This window comes from Panthera uncia, chromosome D1 (genome assembly GCF_023721935.1).
Source record: "Panthera uncia isolate 11264 chromosome D1, Puncia_PCG_1.0, whole genome shotgun sequence".
NCBI lineage: Eukaryota > Metazoa > Chordata > Mammalia > Carnivora > Felidae > Panthera > Panthera uncia.
In genome coordinates, this window is record NC_064808.1 from 103,963,249 (window position 1) to 103,981,874 (window position 18,626).

Consider the following 18,626-nt stretch of genomic DNA (forward strand, 5'->3'; position numbering starts at 1 on the left):
ATTCGTGATCCCCAAAGACCACCAGGGAGCCAAGTCCGATGCAAAAGCAAAAAAGAGCGTTTATTCAAGCTAGCTCGAGCTCAATCCCCTACCTGCACCAACACAGCGGTGAGATACCGGGGAGAGAGAGCGAGTTTCAAAAGGACAAAGGTTTTATTGGGGCCTAGGGGCAGTTGGTGAGGTAATGGCTGTGGCCTCAGCCGATTGGCTGGGGAAGGGTCCGAGTCCTGTTAGGCAGGTGAGGGGGGGGGGGGTTACTCAAGGCGAGGAGGTGTGGTCAAGGTGAAGGACACAGAACAAGATGGAGTCGGCCGGCGTAGGCCTGCCCTTTCAAAAGAATCCCATGCGGGCTCCGCGCTGTCAGCAGAGGCTGACGCAGGGTTCCAACTCACAAGTTATGAGATTGTGACCTGAGCCAAAACCGAGTTAGATGTTTAACCAACTGAACCACCCAGCAGCCCCCAAACATGCAAGTTATTTAATGGTTCATTCTGCATCATTCTCTCTGATTTTTTTAATGTAACACTATTGTAAATATCTTTCCCTATCAAGGAATATATTTTTACAACAGAATTTTTTTAAGTTTATTTATTAATTTTGAGAGAGAAAGTGAGCAGGGGAGGGGCAGAGAGAGGGGGAGAGAGAGAATCCCAAGCAGGCTCCACACCGTCAGCATGAAGCCTGATGTGGGGCTCGAACTCAAGAACCACGAGATCATGACCTGAGCCGAAACCAAAAGTTGGACGCTTAACCGACTGAGCCACCCGGGCGCCCCTACAACATACATTTTTTAACGGATGCATGGTACTCTACGAAGACTAGCTGAATCTGCCATAACTTAGGCATCTACTCTCAATTGTTGGGAATTTATGTTGTTTTCAGACATATTATGATTATAAACAAGGCCGAAATGAAGACCCTTCCATATCCTTTATTATTTCCTTGGCAAACATTGATGAAAATGGAATTTCTGGGAATAAGAAACATGGTTCACAGCTTTCGATGGATATTGCCAAGTTGTCCTTGAGAAACAGTCAAAAAGAATTTAAGGCAGGGTGGGTTTCTAATTATTGCTATCGTATGCTGCACAGTGTCTATGACATGAAGACTGAGCCCAGATGCCCCTGAGGGTACTTGAGGTCATCACACCTTCTCAAACAGGTGCTCAGCCGGCTTCCCTACTCTCGGTGCCCGGGCAGCAATCCACAGACGCAGCCGGCTGTCCCCGATACAGAATAAAGATTAGTAAGGCAGAGAAAAACCATAATTTCTGTTATCTTTTTAAAAGCTGCTTCTTGAGAGTCTCTGAGCAGGGCTAATGTCTGTTTTTTTGAGAAGTCATTGACCTTCTCCAACACAGAGAAGAAAATCCAACCGAAATTAAAACTCCTTGGCCGGGGCGGGGCGGGGTGGGGGTGGGGGGATGGTCTCTTCTCAGATCTCTGCAAAGAGTTAATGGTGGGGCAGGAGCGACGACTGAAGTTGCTTCAGCGGCTTCCCCGAGCAGTGTCCGCGTGCATTTGCCTCGAATAAAGCTGTGGGGCGATGGTGTCTGTCCCCATAAACACGGGGCTCCCCTTGCTGGTCCCGTTTGTTGGCTTTTCTTTTTTCCCAAGTTGCTCAATTAGTCACAAAGTTGGAAAAAACCAACTCTGTCCAGCACCCTATAAATGCCCACGGGTCTCCTCATTTGAGAAACAATAAGGATGATTTTCTGTGTTTGTGTTTGTTCTGGTAACAGTCTGAGCTGCAATCATGTCGAAGCCCCGCGACCGCGGTTTCCAGTATTGCGTTTTTCTCTTGAAGCTGATGCTTCTTTTCCTAACCCTCTTTTACAGTGGACCATGGTTTCCCAATATTTCCTCCAAGCTCCTTTGCCTCCCTAGAAGGTGACCTTAAGGCCTGTGGTGGCTGCTGTTCGGCGGTGCTCCGAGCAGGGGCCGCGGGACCCTGGGAGAGCTCACCTGGCCTTCCTGGCCTCCCTTCCTTGCTTGCGAACAGAAGGTGCCCAGACCTGTCTCTGACTCGTGTGCCTTGGGCGTCCCACAAAAGCAAGCTTTGTGGTGACTCTCCAGCAAGGCAGTCAGTTCCAGAAGATCTTCAGACTTGCCTGGATAACGTGGCAAAGTGTCTACTCTATTCGGCTGGGGGCACAGCCTATTGAAAAGAGACGGGCTTGCAGATAAGCCCCACCGACTGTCGTGGGCCTCAGAGGAACATGCAAGCTGTGCTGAGGGCAGTGATTTGAGCATTTTTAGATCAGAAGAAAACAAAAGGGGAAACGTGGTTCTTCTAGTGTGGGACTGTGCACGAGATGCAAACTGTAGGGAAAAGGCACCCAAGCTGTTACTTGTCTCTACCAGTCGAGCTGTGCCTGCCCGTGGCTCCTCCCGGTCCCGGATCAGACAAGGTCCGCGGCACCTGTTTGGGGCCCCACACCACGGACTCCGGCTTTGACCACCACAAGCCCCAAGGCCACGGTTCAGTGGCTCCTGATTTAAACTCCCTTTCGAGGAACTTGTTGACCCAGCTCATTTATTTTCTCTCTTCTATCAGCCAAATCAGAGTTTGCTGGCCTCAGGCTGGGCCTCGGCCCTGTTCTGGTCAGCGGCAGTCATGATGCTTGAAGGAGCAGAGGTCCCTACGAGGCCCAGCCTTCCACACAGGTGGGAGGAAGGACAGCTGTCTCTACTTAGAAGGTTCTGCCAGGATCATGCTCTTGAGGCCAGAGACACCTCCATATATGGACTGATACTCTAACAGAGAGCAAAGAAAAGGAAATTTGAATAACCCAGACAGCCCGTGCTGAGACCTGAACCACCCCACACACGTTCTGCTTGTCAGGTGTAGGAGGCACAGAAAGAAGAGGTCAGAACACAGCAGGATTTCAAGGCGAGGAGAGCCTTCTCCAGAAGAGGTTCCCATCTGGGGTCTTTGAAACCCTAAAAGTATCCGTACCGTTTCCACGGTGAATTATCTACTTATCTGAAAAGCCAGGAAGCAAGAGCAGGCTGCCCTCCCCCCCCCCCAGGAGTCTCCAGACACAAAGGGGTCTCTCCTGTCCCCCTGCGGCTATCTTCCAGAACATCCAGAGATGTGTCCGAGAGGGGGATGGCTCAGAGGATGACTCTGCTGAAGAGCCGGGGGCAAAACTTGTGTGCAGGCGGCCGAGGCTGGGGCTTCTGTCCCCACGGGAGTGCTCACTCCTGAAAACCAGTCCTCCTCTCCCTTGTCGAGGTGGGGCCTTCGTGGCAGGGGAGGAAACTCTCCTCCCCCTGTGGAAGGTCAGGGCTCGGCTGGCCGGCTCGGCCCTTACCAGGACCTCTGAGAGACTGAACTAACTGCCTGCAAAGCCCAAGAGGTCAGTCAGAAAGTGTGGCTCACGGTGCTTCTCCAGCAGTCGGACTGTCTGCTGTGTGCTGAGCGAGCGAGGCCGAGCTGCAGGCAGCTCCGGGTTCCAGGCGCGGGCCCAGGTGGCCGTCTGCTGCCTGCGGACGTCCCAGGCCATCCTCCCAAGCAACAGTGCAAACTGGGAACAGTCCATACCCCCTGGCAAGGAGAGCACACCCTCTTCCCGGGGCCAGGCGCACTGCCTCCCCGCCACTGAGGCCCTGGCAGGAAGGCGCCTGGCGTCTTAGCCAGCGTCCCCGTCTGTGGAACGGGAAACATAATCCCCTCCTCTCGGAACTGTTCCCTGGATGAAAGGAGACAGTGGATGCTGACGGCTTAGCCCAGCGCGCGGCACGAAGTTCGACTGGATGAGCAGCACCTTTCAGCACCCACCCATTCAGACAAGCCCGTCTCAGGCACCCACTACGGAGCAGGTGCCGGCTCGATGCCAGAATACGGGGTCATCAGACACATCAACAATTACACTACAGCACATAGAAGCACTAGATATTGTGCAAACACATGCAGAAGACTTCAGATGGGGGTTGGGGGGGGCGGTGGAAATGAAGGAAAGCTTCTGAGAGGCGGTGGCACCAATGAGTCAGGAGAAGAAGTCAGAAGGCACAGGGGGGAAGGGGCGTTCTCGGCAGAGAGAGCCGCGGATTGTACAGCCAGGGCCACGAGAGTCGGCTGTGCCAGGACCCACAGGGCCAGGAGCCCCAGCAGCCGCATAAGCAACTGCTTTCTCCGAGAGTCTAAAGGCAATCGATGTATCTGTGCATAGGATTTTGGATACAAGCATACATATAACGCTATTAGGTTCAAGTGCATCCAAGCAGGTGCCTCACAGAGGAAATATTCGCTGACAGTGAACATCTGTGGCCTAGAGGAATCCAAATCCGGTGATGGGGATGCGGTTTCAAATTTAATAACATTTTTACTTACTCGTGGACAGGGTTCTGTGAAGCCTTGGGGCCTCCCGAGCCAGGCTAATTTGCACACAGCAGAGCCGCACAGGTTTGTTTTTACTCAGAGCAGGAGATAATAAATAGATGAGGATGAAAATTCTAATTGGATAAAGGCAGTTGGACTGAAGGAGAAAATAAAAATAAGAACCCTCACGAGTTCTCCAGCTTGGTGGGTTGTCGGGAGATGCTGGCAGCTGGAGTACTCAGCCAATCACTCAGGATAACTGACAGGCTGATGTTTCAATGACTCATCTTTGCCACGGCAGGGTCAAGACTAGAGGTTGGGAGACGCTCTTTAATTTAATAAACCATCTGGAAGAACTGCAAGGTTTTCGTTTGCGCGTCTTTGGCCTCCCTCTATAAATACCTCTACGTTAAGGTGCGGCACATCTCTAATTAAAATCTAAATTGCATTCGAGACATTTGCATCCGAAGAAAGTCATTCTGTTCAGCAGAGACCTACACCTCTGAATTGCAAGTTAATATGTGAAAGCCCTTTACCTCTTCCTTCCCCGCTGCACCATTTTCCATGGTCACTCGGGGGCCGGTAACCTTGCTATGAATATAACTAGCCTCATTTCTCCTCCCGGCATATACAACTGACGCTTCATATAAAACGTAGCCAGGAATCTTCCAGTGATTCAGCCCAGCAGCCTAACCCCAGCCTAGCATTACCCTGGATTTTCAGATATGGCTCCCACATGTCAGAGAAGGGGTGGGGAAGTGCACCGGAGAGCCAATTAAGTCCGCGTGCAGAACACTAACCGTGGGCTCCGCTATCTACCCCAACAGTTCTCACCCTGGATGTACTGTAAAAATCACCTGGGAAGGGGTGCCTGGGTGGCTCAGTCGGTCGAGCGTCCAACTTCAGCTCAGGTCATGATCTCACAGCTGGTGAGTTCAAGCCCCGCCTCAGGCTCTATGCTGACAGCTCAGAGCATGGATTCTCCTTGGGATTCTGTGTCTCCCTCTCCCTCTACCCTTCCCCTGCTGTGTGCTCTGTCTCTCTCTCAAAATGAATGAACTTAAAAAAAAATCACTCGAAAGGATTACAGGGCCCTGAGGAGATGGGACAACTACAATGATCCAGAATTGCATTTGATGACATGTGAATGAGGTATGTAGATGAGCGAAAGGCACTGTATCAATGTTACTATTGGACTCTGATGGCTATGTGGTGGTTATGTGAGATGGTAACGTTTAGGAAAGCTGGGAGGACGGATATACAGGACTTCATTTGCTGTTCGGCATCTATTGTGTAAGTCTCAAATTATTTCAAAAGGAAGAGTTAAAAAAAAACAGAAAAGATAAAAGAAGAAAGTCACTAGGGGGAAAAAAATCTCCCAGGAGGCCTTAAAAAAAACCAACGCTTGGGTCTCATCTCGGTCCAATTAAATCAGGTCTCTGGGTATGCAGCCTGAATATCGGTATTTTCAAAAAGCCCCTCCGGTGATGGTGACGTGTAACGAGGACTGAGAGGCACCGTGGGAGGGAAGCTGAGGGGACGGAAACTGAGCTGACCCCCTCTTTATTACATCCCGCTCGGTGACTTCGGGCAGGGCCTTAATTCTCGCGATGCCTCAGTAGCTTCCTCTGTCAAACGGAGACACCTGGCTGTACCTGAGGACATTGACAGTGTGCAGAGGTAAGCAGAGAGAGACACTTTATGACCCTCATAAAGTGAAGAAAGTGAAGGAACTCAAGGGGCCAGTAAAGCATTCCTTCTGAAGAGAAGGTTCACTACTTAAGAGCCCCGATGACTTTCAGGACACAGTGAAACACTGGTAAATTAGCGAGGGCTGGCCTCGTGGTCAAACAGTGAGCAAGTCCAGTGTGGCCATGGCTTCCTTTCCTTCCATCCACAGCGACAGAGACATCATTTGGCGGGCCTTGCACCCACAGATCCCGCTGCCTTGGTTCTACAAGGGATTTTATTTTTGAGAGAGAGAATAAAAATAGGTGAATAACTAAAAACCACAGAATTTTGTACTCTGTTTTTATTTATTTATTTATTTATTTATTTATTTATTTGTTTGTTTGTTTAGGTCGTGAGTGGGGGAGCGGCAGAGAGCAAGAGGGAGGGAGAGAATCCCAAGCAGGCTCCGTAACTGTCAGCGCAGAGCCTGAGGTGGGGGCTCAATCCCACAAACCACGAGATCATGACCTGAGCTGAAATCAAGAGTCAGATGCTCAATGGACCGAGCCGCCCTGGTGCCCCAAATTTTGTACTTTAAATGGGTGAAGTGTATGGCATGTGAATTATATCTTATAAGGCTATTTAAATGTTTGATAGCATATACTTCTCGAAAAAAAACAACAACCACCCATATTTCTGGGTCCCAGCCCCAGAGTTTCAGATTCAGTAGATCTAGGTTCAGACCTTAAGAATTTGCATTTCTCTCCAAACCCCCCGCACAATGGAGCCAGAAACCTTGAGGTCTGAGAGGTACAGAGTGGTGGGGGCCGAACAGAGGTATAGAATCACGTAGCCTCAAGTAGCCCGAAAATTCACTGATAACACTGGAGAAGGATGCCATTGTGACCTGAATCAGCAATAAAGGTGTAATTCTTTTTATTTTATTCTGTTTAAGAGGGAAGGTACTATAAGACTCTTAGAACATTGTCATCAGTACAACTGAAGAAAGAAAATGTGATTATGTGGAAAGCTCCAGCATGGGTCCAAACACATTAGAAATTCCCCCTTTTCTCTGGCATTTTCAGCTAGCCATGGAATTCCTGGGGCATAAATCTTGGCTTTTTCATTTTGAATGTTTCCTCTTTTGCCTTTCCCCATTGTGCATATATGACTCTCCTCTATCTTATTTTTCACCTTAAAGGGAATTTAAAATAAACATTTAGATAGTAAAGACAAAACAGAATTTGCATTTCTAACACATTTCCAGGTGATGTTGATGGAGCTGGTTCTAGGCACCACACTTTAAGAACCACTGATCTATGGTATTGGTCTTTGTTTCATTGACTGATAAAATTCAGGAAGGCTTTGTCACATCCTCTGGATATCTGGAGAGCTGCACCTTTATTTTTCCTGCTTTCATTGTTTTGTTTTTTTTTTTGTTTTTTTTTTTTTTTTTTTTTTTTTTTACACTGAGTTGGCCCAACTCAGCATGAGGAAGTGAAATCTTCTGACAGAGACCTGTGCCTTAACAGGCTCATTAATCTGTCGCACGCACAGACACCCAAGGCAGGGCACACCTCTGAACACAGGCCTTTTGAGTTCAGACCCTGGCAAGTGACTTTCTCAGGGAGTTGACAGAACTACTGTGTGCATTTGATGCGACTGGCTTGGACAGGCCCAATATCACAGCTCTTTCCCAAACAGGTCATCCCTCATTATTTGGAGTTAACATTCTTCCGTTGAAAGTGCCTCATTAGGTATATTGCATCAAAATCCTTAATACTATTACAACATGCACACCTGTTAGCCTACAACCTCGCTTCTACAAACTTCTTCTGAAGGAAATATTAACAGATGTGTGCAGGGATTTAATCGTAAGGAAGTTTCTCATCAATGTGTTATAAAGAGCAAAAATTTAGAAACGACTTAAATGTCCAATCATAAGAGATTGGATTAAATAAAATAGGCGGCATCTGCTGGGTGTCATTTTTAAAATAAACTTCTCATTTAAAACTTCTTCAGCATTAGAAAGACTTGTAGAGTTTGTAGAAAGCCAGTATAGAGTTTCCATATTCCCCCATTTTTAACATCGTACACTGTTATGGTACATTTCTCACAATAAAGAACCAATACTGACAAATTACTATTAACTCAACTCCATGCCTTATTCAGATCTCCTTAGTCTCCATCTAATGTCGTATTTCTGTTCAGGGTCCCATGGATGACCCCACATCCTGTTTTGGTAGCATGTGTCCGTACGCTCCTTTTGGCCGTGAGTGAGTCTCAGACTTCCCTCATTTGATGACCCTGTGAGTTTTGAGAAGTACTGGTCAGCTGTGTCGTAGAATGTTTCTCAACTTGGATTTGTCTGATGTCTCTTCTCATGATTAGAATGAGGTTCTGCATTTCAGAGAGGAAGACCACAGATGGAGCACACCCTTCTTATCCCATGATACGACGGAGTACGAGCTATTGTCTTGATCACTGGCTGAGGGGGTTTGTCAGGTTTTCTGCTGTGAAGCTACTCCTTTTTCTGTCATCTTTGGAGGAATCACCATGCACAGCCCACTTCCTGGAGGGCAGAGTAGCCGCGTAAGTTATTTGGGATTCTTTTGCATGGGAGATTTGTCCCTTGTCCCACATTTATTTTTTCAGTCCTTGAGTTATATCAGCACGGACTCAGGGACCCTTATATATATGGGGTTATAATTCAATCCTACTTTATTTTGTTGCTCGAACTTTCTCAGCTCTGGCCATTGAGAATGCTTTCAGTAGGCTCCCATACCCCTTTGGCATACCACCACGTTGTAAGTTTCTTCTTTTTGAGCATTTTCTTACTTTCTGGCATGACAAAATGCACAGGCAATTCAGTGGAGGGGAAAAAAAAAACACCCAGACTTTTTGACAAATGCTGTGGGATCAACTGCATATCCGAATGCAAAAAAATTGAAGTTCAATCCACATCTTGCACCATATACAAGGATTAATTCAAAATGCAGCATGAATCTGAATGGAATGCCTAAAACTATAAATCTTTTAGAGGAAAATATAGGAGAAAATCTTTGTGACCTTGGGATAAGCCAAGAGTTCTTAGATATGACACCAATCACAGGATCGATAAAAGAAAGAATAATTTAAACATCACTAAAATTAAAGGTCTACTCCTCAAAAGACAATCAGAAAATGAAAGAGAATGAATGAGAAGACAATCCACAGAACGGGAGCAAATATTTGCAAATCATGTATCTGATAAAGGACTTGTGTCCAGCAGAGTATCAGATAAATTTATAAATTTCAGTAAGAAAACAAGCAAGCAAATTCTTAAAAATGGGCAAAATACTTGAACACCCATTTCACAAAGAAGACATACGGATGGCAAATAAGGACACGAAAAGTTGCTCAGTGTGTTTGGCCATTAGGGAAATGTGAATTAAAGTCCCAATGAGATAGTACTACACACTCATCAAAATGGTTAAAATTAAAAAGACTGATAATATCAAGTGTTGGCGAGGGTGTGCAGAAGCAGGGACTTCTCATACACTACTGGGCGTAATGTGAAATGGTCCAGCCTCTTGGAAAGACCACCTGGCAGTTTCCTGAAAAGTTAAACATACGCCTACCACATGAGACAGCCGTTTGCTCTCCCAGGTGTTTACCCAAGACAAGTGAAAACACAGGACCACACACACAGACTTATACACTTCCTACCAATGTTATCTGTAATTGCCAAAAATGGAAGTCTTGCCCCCATTGGTAAATGGTGAAGGGATAAACAGGTATGGTCCGCACAACAGATTACTACCCAGCAATAAAAGGAACGAACGCTTGATATGCACTGCAAATTGGATGAATTTCAAGATGATGCTGAGTGCCAGAAGCCAGACAAAAATGAATGCACGCTGCGTGACCCCATTGACAGAAAATTCTAGCAAACGTAAACCGATCTATAGTGACTCAGGGGCTGTCTGGGAAACGGCTGGGGGTGGGGAGAGGACAACAGGAGGAAACTTTTAGGGGCTACGGATGTGTATGTCCATTGTCTGTCGTGCATGTGTAGGGATGTGTGCACATGCCAGTGTTTATCAAACCGTGTACTTGAACATGAGCAGTTTATTCAATATCACTTGCACGTAAGACTGGGAAGGAAGGAGGTATAGACAGGGATCAGAGTTATCTATACCACAAAGGGAGAGAGAGAGAGAGCAACAGAGCTGTGGCTGCCAAGGGATGGTGGGCGGGGTGCCAGTTGTGGTCGCGATTTAAGTTCTGGTGTGTAAGTGAAAGACCCTGCCGCCCAGCAGGGAGGGAAGGCTGAGGATGCCGTGGAGAGGGAACGATTGTGGAAGGGCAGGGGGCACCCAGCCCGGGCAGGGGGTTGGCCCAGGGCGGGAGCGTAGACAGTCCCCCCCATCCCTCCCCAGCGGCCGGAGGGGAGGCCACGCGGGTGTGCAGTTCAGGGAAGGTGTCCTGACTATTTCTATTTTCTCAGTAAAATCACGGGCCAAGAGTGAAGAAGGGCAAGCTCTGGAGGTCTGAGAGGGAAGCGGGAGGAACAGTGGTCTTGGAGAGCAGGAGGCACTGAGTGTGAAGGCCACTACATGACGGTAGTCAGAAATGCTCTGGGGGTGGGGGGATTTCCAGGCGGCACCTGCCGCCAGGGTGCCCCCAACACTTTTGGGAAGTGGGCCTTGCTCCTCGGACTTCACCCCTGCCAGCAGATCCGCGGGCCCTCCCCGCGACGGTCACTCCCCTGGCCATCGAGCTACCCTCTTCCCCTGGCTCACCCCCCACTGGCACCATGCAGGCTGGCTGGCTGGCTGGCTGCCCGTCCTCGACGCACAGCTGGCTCTCAGGGCGGTGCCTGGCCCGCAGCGCAGGCCACAGGGGCAGAGGCCCGGGGCCGCTCCTCTCCTCCCACCCATCTACGCCCTACATCTCTGTGCCCATTTCTTCTGTCGCCCTAGGTTTCTCCACCTTGCTCCGCGTCTCGGGAGACTGCACAGCTCACCTGTCAAGGCAGCTTGCTTTCTGGCTACAGGGGCAATCGCCAGGTCCCGGGATTCATTCTCTGGGCCGGTTCCCCGTGGTCACCTCCGGCTGGCTGCACAGAAAGGTCAAAGCCCAGCAGTCTCTCCTTCCCGGCCCCGCGCCCGCACCCCCACTTCCTTCAGGGGGAGGAGTGGGAACACTCCAGCAACCAGCCTCAGGTAGACTCTCTGTCATGATTTCCTCACACCCTGCCCTGGCCTGTGTAAATAATCCTTTTATTGAATCCCCTTAGAATAATGCTAATTTGTGTGTGCCATCTGTTTCCTGCTGGGACTCTGACAGAACCCTATCTGTGAATAATGATTTTAATAACTCTCTGAATTCCATTAGTGCCTCGCTACTCAAATGTGACCGGGGGACAGTGGCACAGCATCACCTGAAAGCGTGAAAGAAACGCGGACTCTCAGACCCCACCTCAGACGTCCTGATCCGGGATTAGCCCTCTGGAAAGACGCCCCTGGTGCTTCCCTGGCACACTCACATCCAGGCAGCACGGCATTAGAGTATTCTGCGTTTACTGAAGCTCTTCTGGGTACAAAAACCCCAAAGACTCACTCAGACTGGTTGAGGCAAGGGGGTCTTCTACCCAAGGCAGTGAAGGAGACAGACTTACGCAGAACTCTGACAGGACCATGGAGAAGGTAAAGCCTTATGAAGACCCTAAAGGGCCGTGTGGACCCCAGAGACCTCAGCAAGAGGGGTCTGCAGGCCTTCACTGTTCCAGCCTGGATTTTCCATGGATTTGCCTCATGTTCCATGACCAACGGGGACCCCTCACCACTTACTCTTTTTTCCAGAGTTCTTGTTCACTCACAGCTGTGCCCACCTAACTCCCAATCTGAGCTCACTTTCTGCCCATCGTGCTCCCTGGTCTGTCTCCTAACCCTATTTTGTGGACTACCTAAACTTCCGTTGCCCAACGTGTCCCTGTTCGGACAGAGCTTTCGGTCTCAGCCTCTCTAACAGGCTCATGGCTAGCTGCCAATTCCTGACCAATTCCAGCAGGTACCAGGTATACAGACGGGTCCAATCAGCAGGGCCTGGGGAAGAAAATCAAACTGTGATCACACTTCTGGTTAAAATGGTCTTAGGGGTGTCTGGGTGGCTCAGTAGGTTGAGCATCCGACTCTTGATTTCATCTCAGGTCCTAATCTCATGGTTGTGAGATGGAGTTCTGCATCGGGCTCCAATACTGAGCATGGCCAAGCAGGCCTGGGATCCTCTCTTCTCCCTCTTTCTCTGCCCTTCCCCCAATCGCTCTCGCTCACTCTCTCAAACTAAATGAATAAAATAGTCTTCAAAGAGCTGAAACAAGGTTTCTAAATATTGGTTGCAGGCTCTTTCCCCTCTACATACATCACCACCTCCCATCCCTGCCCCCCCCCCCCCCCCCCCCCCCCACCTCTCAGGAACATCTGCATCCTCTGGCAGACTCTGACACCCATGGAGATGACTCTTCATGTTCAGGGTATTTCAAATGTTGTATAACAAAATTAATTACATTTAATTAAACTTACCCATTTTTTATAGCTCCCAACAAATCTAAAATGCCACGTTAAGCTTATAAGACGGCAGCCTTCCAAAGGATTGGGCTGTTGGGTGTATCTGCTCTAAAAGGCTCATGTAATTTCAGGGATCATTTTACACGAGTGGGTAATAGCCTCTTGGCCTCAGTTACGCATCAAGCAAGAATTAGCCTCTGGGTCCTCGGCCAAGTCACTATCTATGTCCCCCCTTCCTGCATGCCAGCAACAATGCTAACGCAGAATTTCCACCTCCTTTCATAATGCACGAAAACTATGAGCCTGCTTCTCCTTCCCCCCACTATATGGGAGCAGGGGAGGGAACATTTTGTATTTCTCACAAGCAAAGAGCCTGACATATGGTAGTTGCTGAATTTATTAACATTTATTGAATGGATGAATGCTCTTACTCATTGGCTATTAAGTTTCTCTTATCTTTTTTCTCTGAAAAAAGTCTTTCTCCCCAAGTCTTAGAGGATTTCTTGCTCCCCAAGATTTAGAGGGGATGTGGTGGCCACAGGTCTAACATGTCTTCTCACTTGGACCCAGACTGAAGCAGTACCCTCTCTCTGGTCCTAGTATCAAGGGAGACGGCTGACGGAACATCAATACACCCTAAAGGCTCTACTTATAACTGGCCCACAGTCACTTCCACACATTCCACGGGCTAGAGTAAGCCATGTGGCAGGCCCAACAGGAGGGGAGGAGAAAATTATGCTTTGCAAAGCAAGGAAGGGGGGGGGTGTAGTGAATATCTGCTAAAAAGTAATACTATACAGTAAACACCGAACAAAATCTACCCTGTGTTGTTTACCTGAGTTTTCTATCAACGCTGTTCTGAGGTTTTAACTAGTTTTCGAAACCAGCAAACTAAAATCCCCTACAATGTATAGATTAGTCAGGATCTATTCAGTTCGAGGGACAGAATACAACTCAAACTACTTTATGAACTAAAGGCGTGGCAATATATCTATTGAATGTTCACAAACACGGAATAAAACTGCCTTAATCCTTCTTTTGGGTTAGAACAAACAAAATCCAAAATTGCACAAAGTGAATTCAATGGTGAACCCTCAGTGTATATACACTCTTGACAAACTGAAATAGGTAAACCTTCAGTTTACATACTTCTGTCCTTTGGAAATATTCAAGGCCAAGAAATCCTGTACCATATCATTTAATTTCAAAATCTTCCCTGGCTGTCGTACCCTAAATTCCTTTCCCATCAATTTTCCCCAAAAGAGCCATTTCATCCAGGTGTCAAATTTCTTAACACCCTATATCCTTCCTACCAGAGGGGGCAATGCACACAACATACCTTAAATCATTTTGGTCTCTTGCTATTCGTTCATTAATTCCATAAGCCTTACCGAGAACCTGTTAAAGGGCAGGTGCTGTATTTAGCTCTGGGAGTACACAGGATGGGTAAGCACAGACAGTCTAGAAATTTGTCACATAACAGGGGCAAGAGGCTTATAAACAACATCTGGAACACTGCATGATAAGCACGGTAACAGAAGCAAGAAACAGCTCAGCTCAGCGCTACGCAGACAACTGCGGCCACAGTGGAACGCTCAGCTACAGAAATGGGAGGCTGGTGGCACCAGCTGGCGGTCACTGGAGTAATGTCTCAAGGAGAATCTGAACTCTGACTGAAGACAGAAGCTGGGAAGATAAAGGAAAAACAGTGGATAGAAGAGTCACATGCAGAGGAATCAACGGAACCAGCCAAGTGAAGGGTGGTCGAGTTTCTCTGTGCTGCCCTTGAGGGACACCGATCACACCAAGCAGAGACATTACGGAGTCAGGCTGAGTTGGAAGTGTCTGTGGGATATGCAGGAGGGATACTTCCTTGGATTCGTGAGTGATTTGCACTCAGTTATTGAAATTTATTTGTGTATGTTTGTGCACGGAGTGAGCAGCAGCCAGGGCAAAGAACAACGAGGGGGTGACAAATCTATGGTAGAACCGGCATGCCAAAGCCAGGTTTCTTTCCCCACAAAGAATAACCAAAAACAGGTTCTGTCTTGTTCTGCTTCTTACTCATTACCAGGAGCTGGCTCGGTGGGGGGCTCCGTGGTGCCTGCCGAACAAGGCACTTAAGAGAAGACTAGGGGCGCCTGGGTGGCTCGGTCAGTTAGGTGCCCAACTTCGGCTCAGGTCATGGTCTCATGGTTCACGGGTTCACGCCCCACGTCGAGCTCTGGGCTAACACCTTGGAGTCTGGAGCCTGTTTCAGATTCTGTGTCTCCCTTTCTCTCTGCCCCTCCCCCATTTGCACTCTGCCTCTCTGTCTCTCTCTCAAAAATGACATAAAGATTAAACAAAAATTAAAAAAAAAGAGAGACCTACAGCCTACTGGGTGCTCGCTACAGGGCTGGATGTGGAGCACAGTCTCCAGGTGTAGGAATGGTACAGGTTTCAAAAGCGGCCACGCAATCTGCCAGTACAAGCTAAGCGATTATCTTCAGGAAAGCTAATTTAAGAACATGATAAATTCACTGTCTGGAACTGGCTAAGCATTGTACTCAGGGATCTTGCCCTGAGAGTGCTCTTATATTACTGGACACAATGAAAACATTAGTATTTTATAGGAAATATGTTTATTATTGATCGTTGCAATTCAAAAATACTCTTTTCTCGGGACTGGTCCATCTTACTCTGTCTCTTTAGAGATATTAAATACATCACAAATGTGAGCAATTTTGCTTAATAATACACAGAAATTTCTGTATGGTAAGCAAGATAGGAATTTCTAACAATGAAACAAGGTCTCCAGAAGTTGTCGGTAAAACAAAGGAAGCATTTCGAGTGACAAGATGTAGGAATCCACGGATAAGATCTAACAGAGCACATGCTGGAAAATGGGATCAAGAAACTTGGTAATCCACCCTCACTCTGAGTTTGCTCTGGGATGGCACAAGCATGTCCCGTGAAAGGGGCTTAGAGACAGAACTGCTTTGGTCCGAGGACAGATCCTTTGGGCACGGGGCTCATGTTACCTAAGTGCCCCAAAGCCAACTGTTTTTTTCAACTTCTTGTCCACATAATCATGACCAGAGGTCTCAAGGAGAAGAGCACGGAGCATCTAGCTTTGACTTTTGAGCAGATGTAACACCAGCTCTTCATCCTCTGCTAAAGACAGGCCTGTGTCCAAAGGCTCTAAGGTCTCCCACTTGGCCTTCTTTCTGTTACGACTCGTGGGTCCCACGTCTTCCACTTCGCTGTTGTTCCTTTTCCTCATTCCCTGCTTCTTCTTGGTATCACTGGTGGGAACAAATCCAACGATTTACTTGATAAACAACTAAATCCATTATGAAATCAAACACTTAAAATAGGACAAAATCACCAATAACAGAGAGTTGGTAAAGTGATATTATTACTCAAGAGAGAAAGAAACTGTAACAGCATCAGGATATCTGTATGTCATAAGTACCTTCCTATTAACAGATGGGGGCAGAAGGCCTACCATGCACCAGGCACTGCACAGGCAGTCTCATCCAATCCTCACAATTCTAGGGAGCTACAGTTATATCATCCACAACCTGGGGACACTGATGGCCTGCACTCTGGCTCCTATCTGTGCTTGTCCTGCCACAGCAAACTGCCTGTATTAAAGTTAGATTACTGTTTTGGTAGCAATCTGTAAGCTAACAGATACCAGGATACCAGATACTAACATCTGTTGTATGAAGTTGTGATATACAGGTTTAGAGTAAAAGAGAACCTCAAATGTCAAATTATTTAAGACATCAAATAAACTTTCTCTATTTAATGGGGTGCCTGGGTGGCTCAGTCGGTTGAGCGTCCGACTTCGGCTCAGGTCACAATCTCACAGTCTGTGAGTTTGAGCCCCGTTGTCAGGCTCTATGCTGACAGTTCAGAGCCTGGAGCCTGCTTCGGATTCTGTGTCTTCCTCTCTCTCTGCCCCTCTCATGCTCTGTCTCTCTTAGTCTCAAAAATAAATAAATAAATAAATAAACAAACAAACAAACAAACAAACAAACAAAAATTAAAGTCTATATCTAAGACCCAAACATTGTCTTGAAAAAACAAACGTTATTACAGTATTCCACTCCTACCACTTTTATTCAACATAGTACTGGAAATCCTAGCTGCTGCAATCAGACAAGAAAAAGAAATAAAAGGCATTCAGATTGGTTAAGGAAGAAGTAAAACTGTCACTATTTCCAAATGACATGACATTAAATATAGAAAATCCTAAAGACTCAAACAAACAAAAAAAAACTATCGGAAATAAATTCAGTAAAGTTGCAGAACACAAAATCAGTATACAGAAATGTGTTGCATTTCTATACACTAATAATGGAGAAGCAGAAAAAGAAATTAAGAAAACAATCCCACTTACAAGTGCACCAAAAAAGGCGCCTGGGTGGCTCAGTCAGTTGAGCATCTGACTCTTGATCTCGGCTCAGGTCATGATCTCACAGTTCGTGAATTCAAGTACCCCATTAGGCTCTGCACTGGTGGCATGGAACCTGCTTGGGATTCTGTGTCTCCTTCTCTCTGCCCCTCCCCTACTTTTGCTCTCTCTCTTTCTCTCTCAAAATAAATAAACTTAAAAAAAATTTTTTAAACTTGCACCAAAAAATAAAACAAAACAAAACAAAAGAAAATAAAATTCCTAGGAATAAATTTAACCAAGGAGGAGACAGATCTATACTCTAAAAATTATAAGACATTGATGAAAGAAATTTGAAGATGGCACAAATAAATGGAAAGATATACTATGCTTATGGACCAGAAGAGTTACTGTTAAAAACTCCTACTATCCAAAGCAATCTACAGACTCAATGCAATCCCTATTAAAATTCCAATGGCGTTTTTCACAGAACTAGAAAAAGTACTCCTAAAATTTGTTATAGAACCACAAAAGACCCCAAATGGCCAAAGCAGTCTTGAGAAAGAAGAACAAAGCTGGAGATACCATAGCCCCAAATTTCAAAATAAACTACAAAACTATAGGACTCAAACAGTATGGTACTGTAGAGGGTCCCCAAATAAACCCAAGCTTATATAGTTAATTAATCCATGACAAAGGAAGTATGGATATACAATGGGTAAAAGACAATCTCTTCAATAAATGGTGCTGGGAAAACTGGACAGCTACAGGTAGAAGAATGAAACTGGACCACTTTCTTATACCATACACAAAAACAATCTCAAAATGGATTAAAGACCTAAATATGCGACCTGAACAATAAAACTTCTTGAAGAAAATACAGGCAGTGATCTTCTGGACATCATCCCTGGGAACGTTTTTCCAAGCATGTCTCTCTTCACACAAGGGAAAAGCAAAAAATAAACCACTGGGGCTACATCAACCTAAAAAGCTTTTGCAGTTGAACGAAACCACCAACAAAACAACAAGGCAACCTATTGAAAAGAAGATATTTGTAAATTACATATCTGACAAGGGGTTAAAATCCAAAATATACAAAGAAATTATACAATTAAACACCAAAGAAGCCAAACAATCCAATTTAAAAATGGGCACAGGAACCAAATACACATTTTTCTGAAGAAGACATACAGATGGCCAACAGGCACATGAAAAGATGCTCAACATTGCTAATTATCAGGGAAATGCAATTCAAAACTACAATGAGGTATTAGAATGGCTAGTATAAAAAAAATAAGTAATAAATGTTGGCAAGATATGGAGATAAGGGATCCTGGTGCACTGTTGGTGGGAATGTCAATTGGTACAGCCACCATAAAAAACAGTATGGAGGTTCCTCAAAAAATTAAAATAGAAATATCACAGGATTCCACTACTGAGTATTTACCCGAAGAAAATGAAAGCACTAATTCAAAAAGATACATGTACCTCTATGTTTACTGCAGCATTTACAATAACCAAAATATGGAAGCAACCTAAGTGTCCATCGACAGATGAATGGACAAAGATGTGGCATACACACACACACACACACACACACACACACACACGCACACACAGATATACAGATAGGAATATTATTCAGACATAAAAAAGAACAAAGCTTTTGCCGTTTGCAACAACATGCATGGATCTAA

The 18,626-nt window shown here is 46.3% G+C and overlaps 1 protein-coding gene across 1 annotated transcript in view; it reads right to left on the reverse strand.

Moving 5' to 3' along the window:
• Window positions 1-15,150: 15,150 nt before the first annotated feature.
• DDX10 (DEAD-box helicase 10) overlaps window positions 15,151-18,626 on the reverse strand; it is a 280,373-nt gene continuing 276,897 nt past the window's right edge. The window contains exon 18 of the mRNA XM_049613892.1: window positions 15,151-15,832. Within this exon, the coding sequence (XP_049469849.1) occupies window positions 15,655-15,832 (178 nt within the window). The 3' untranslated portion in view covers window positions 15,151-15,654. The remainder of the gene's footprint in view (window positions 15,833-18,626) is intronic.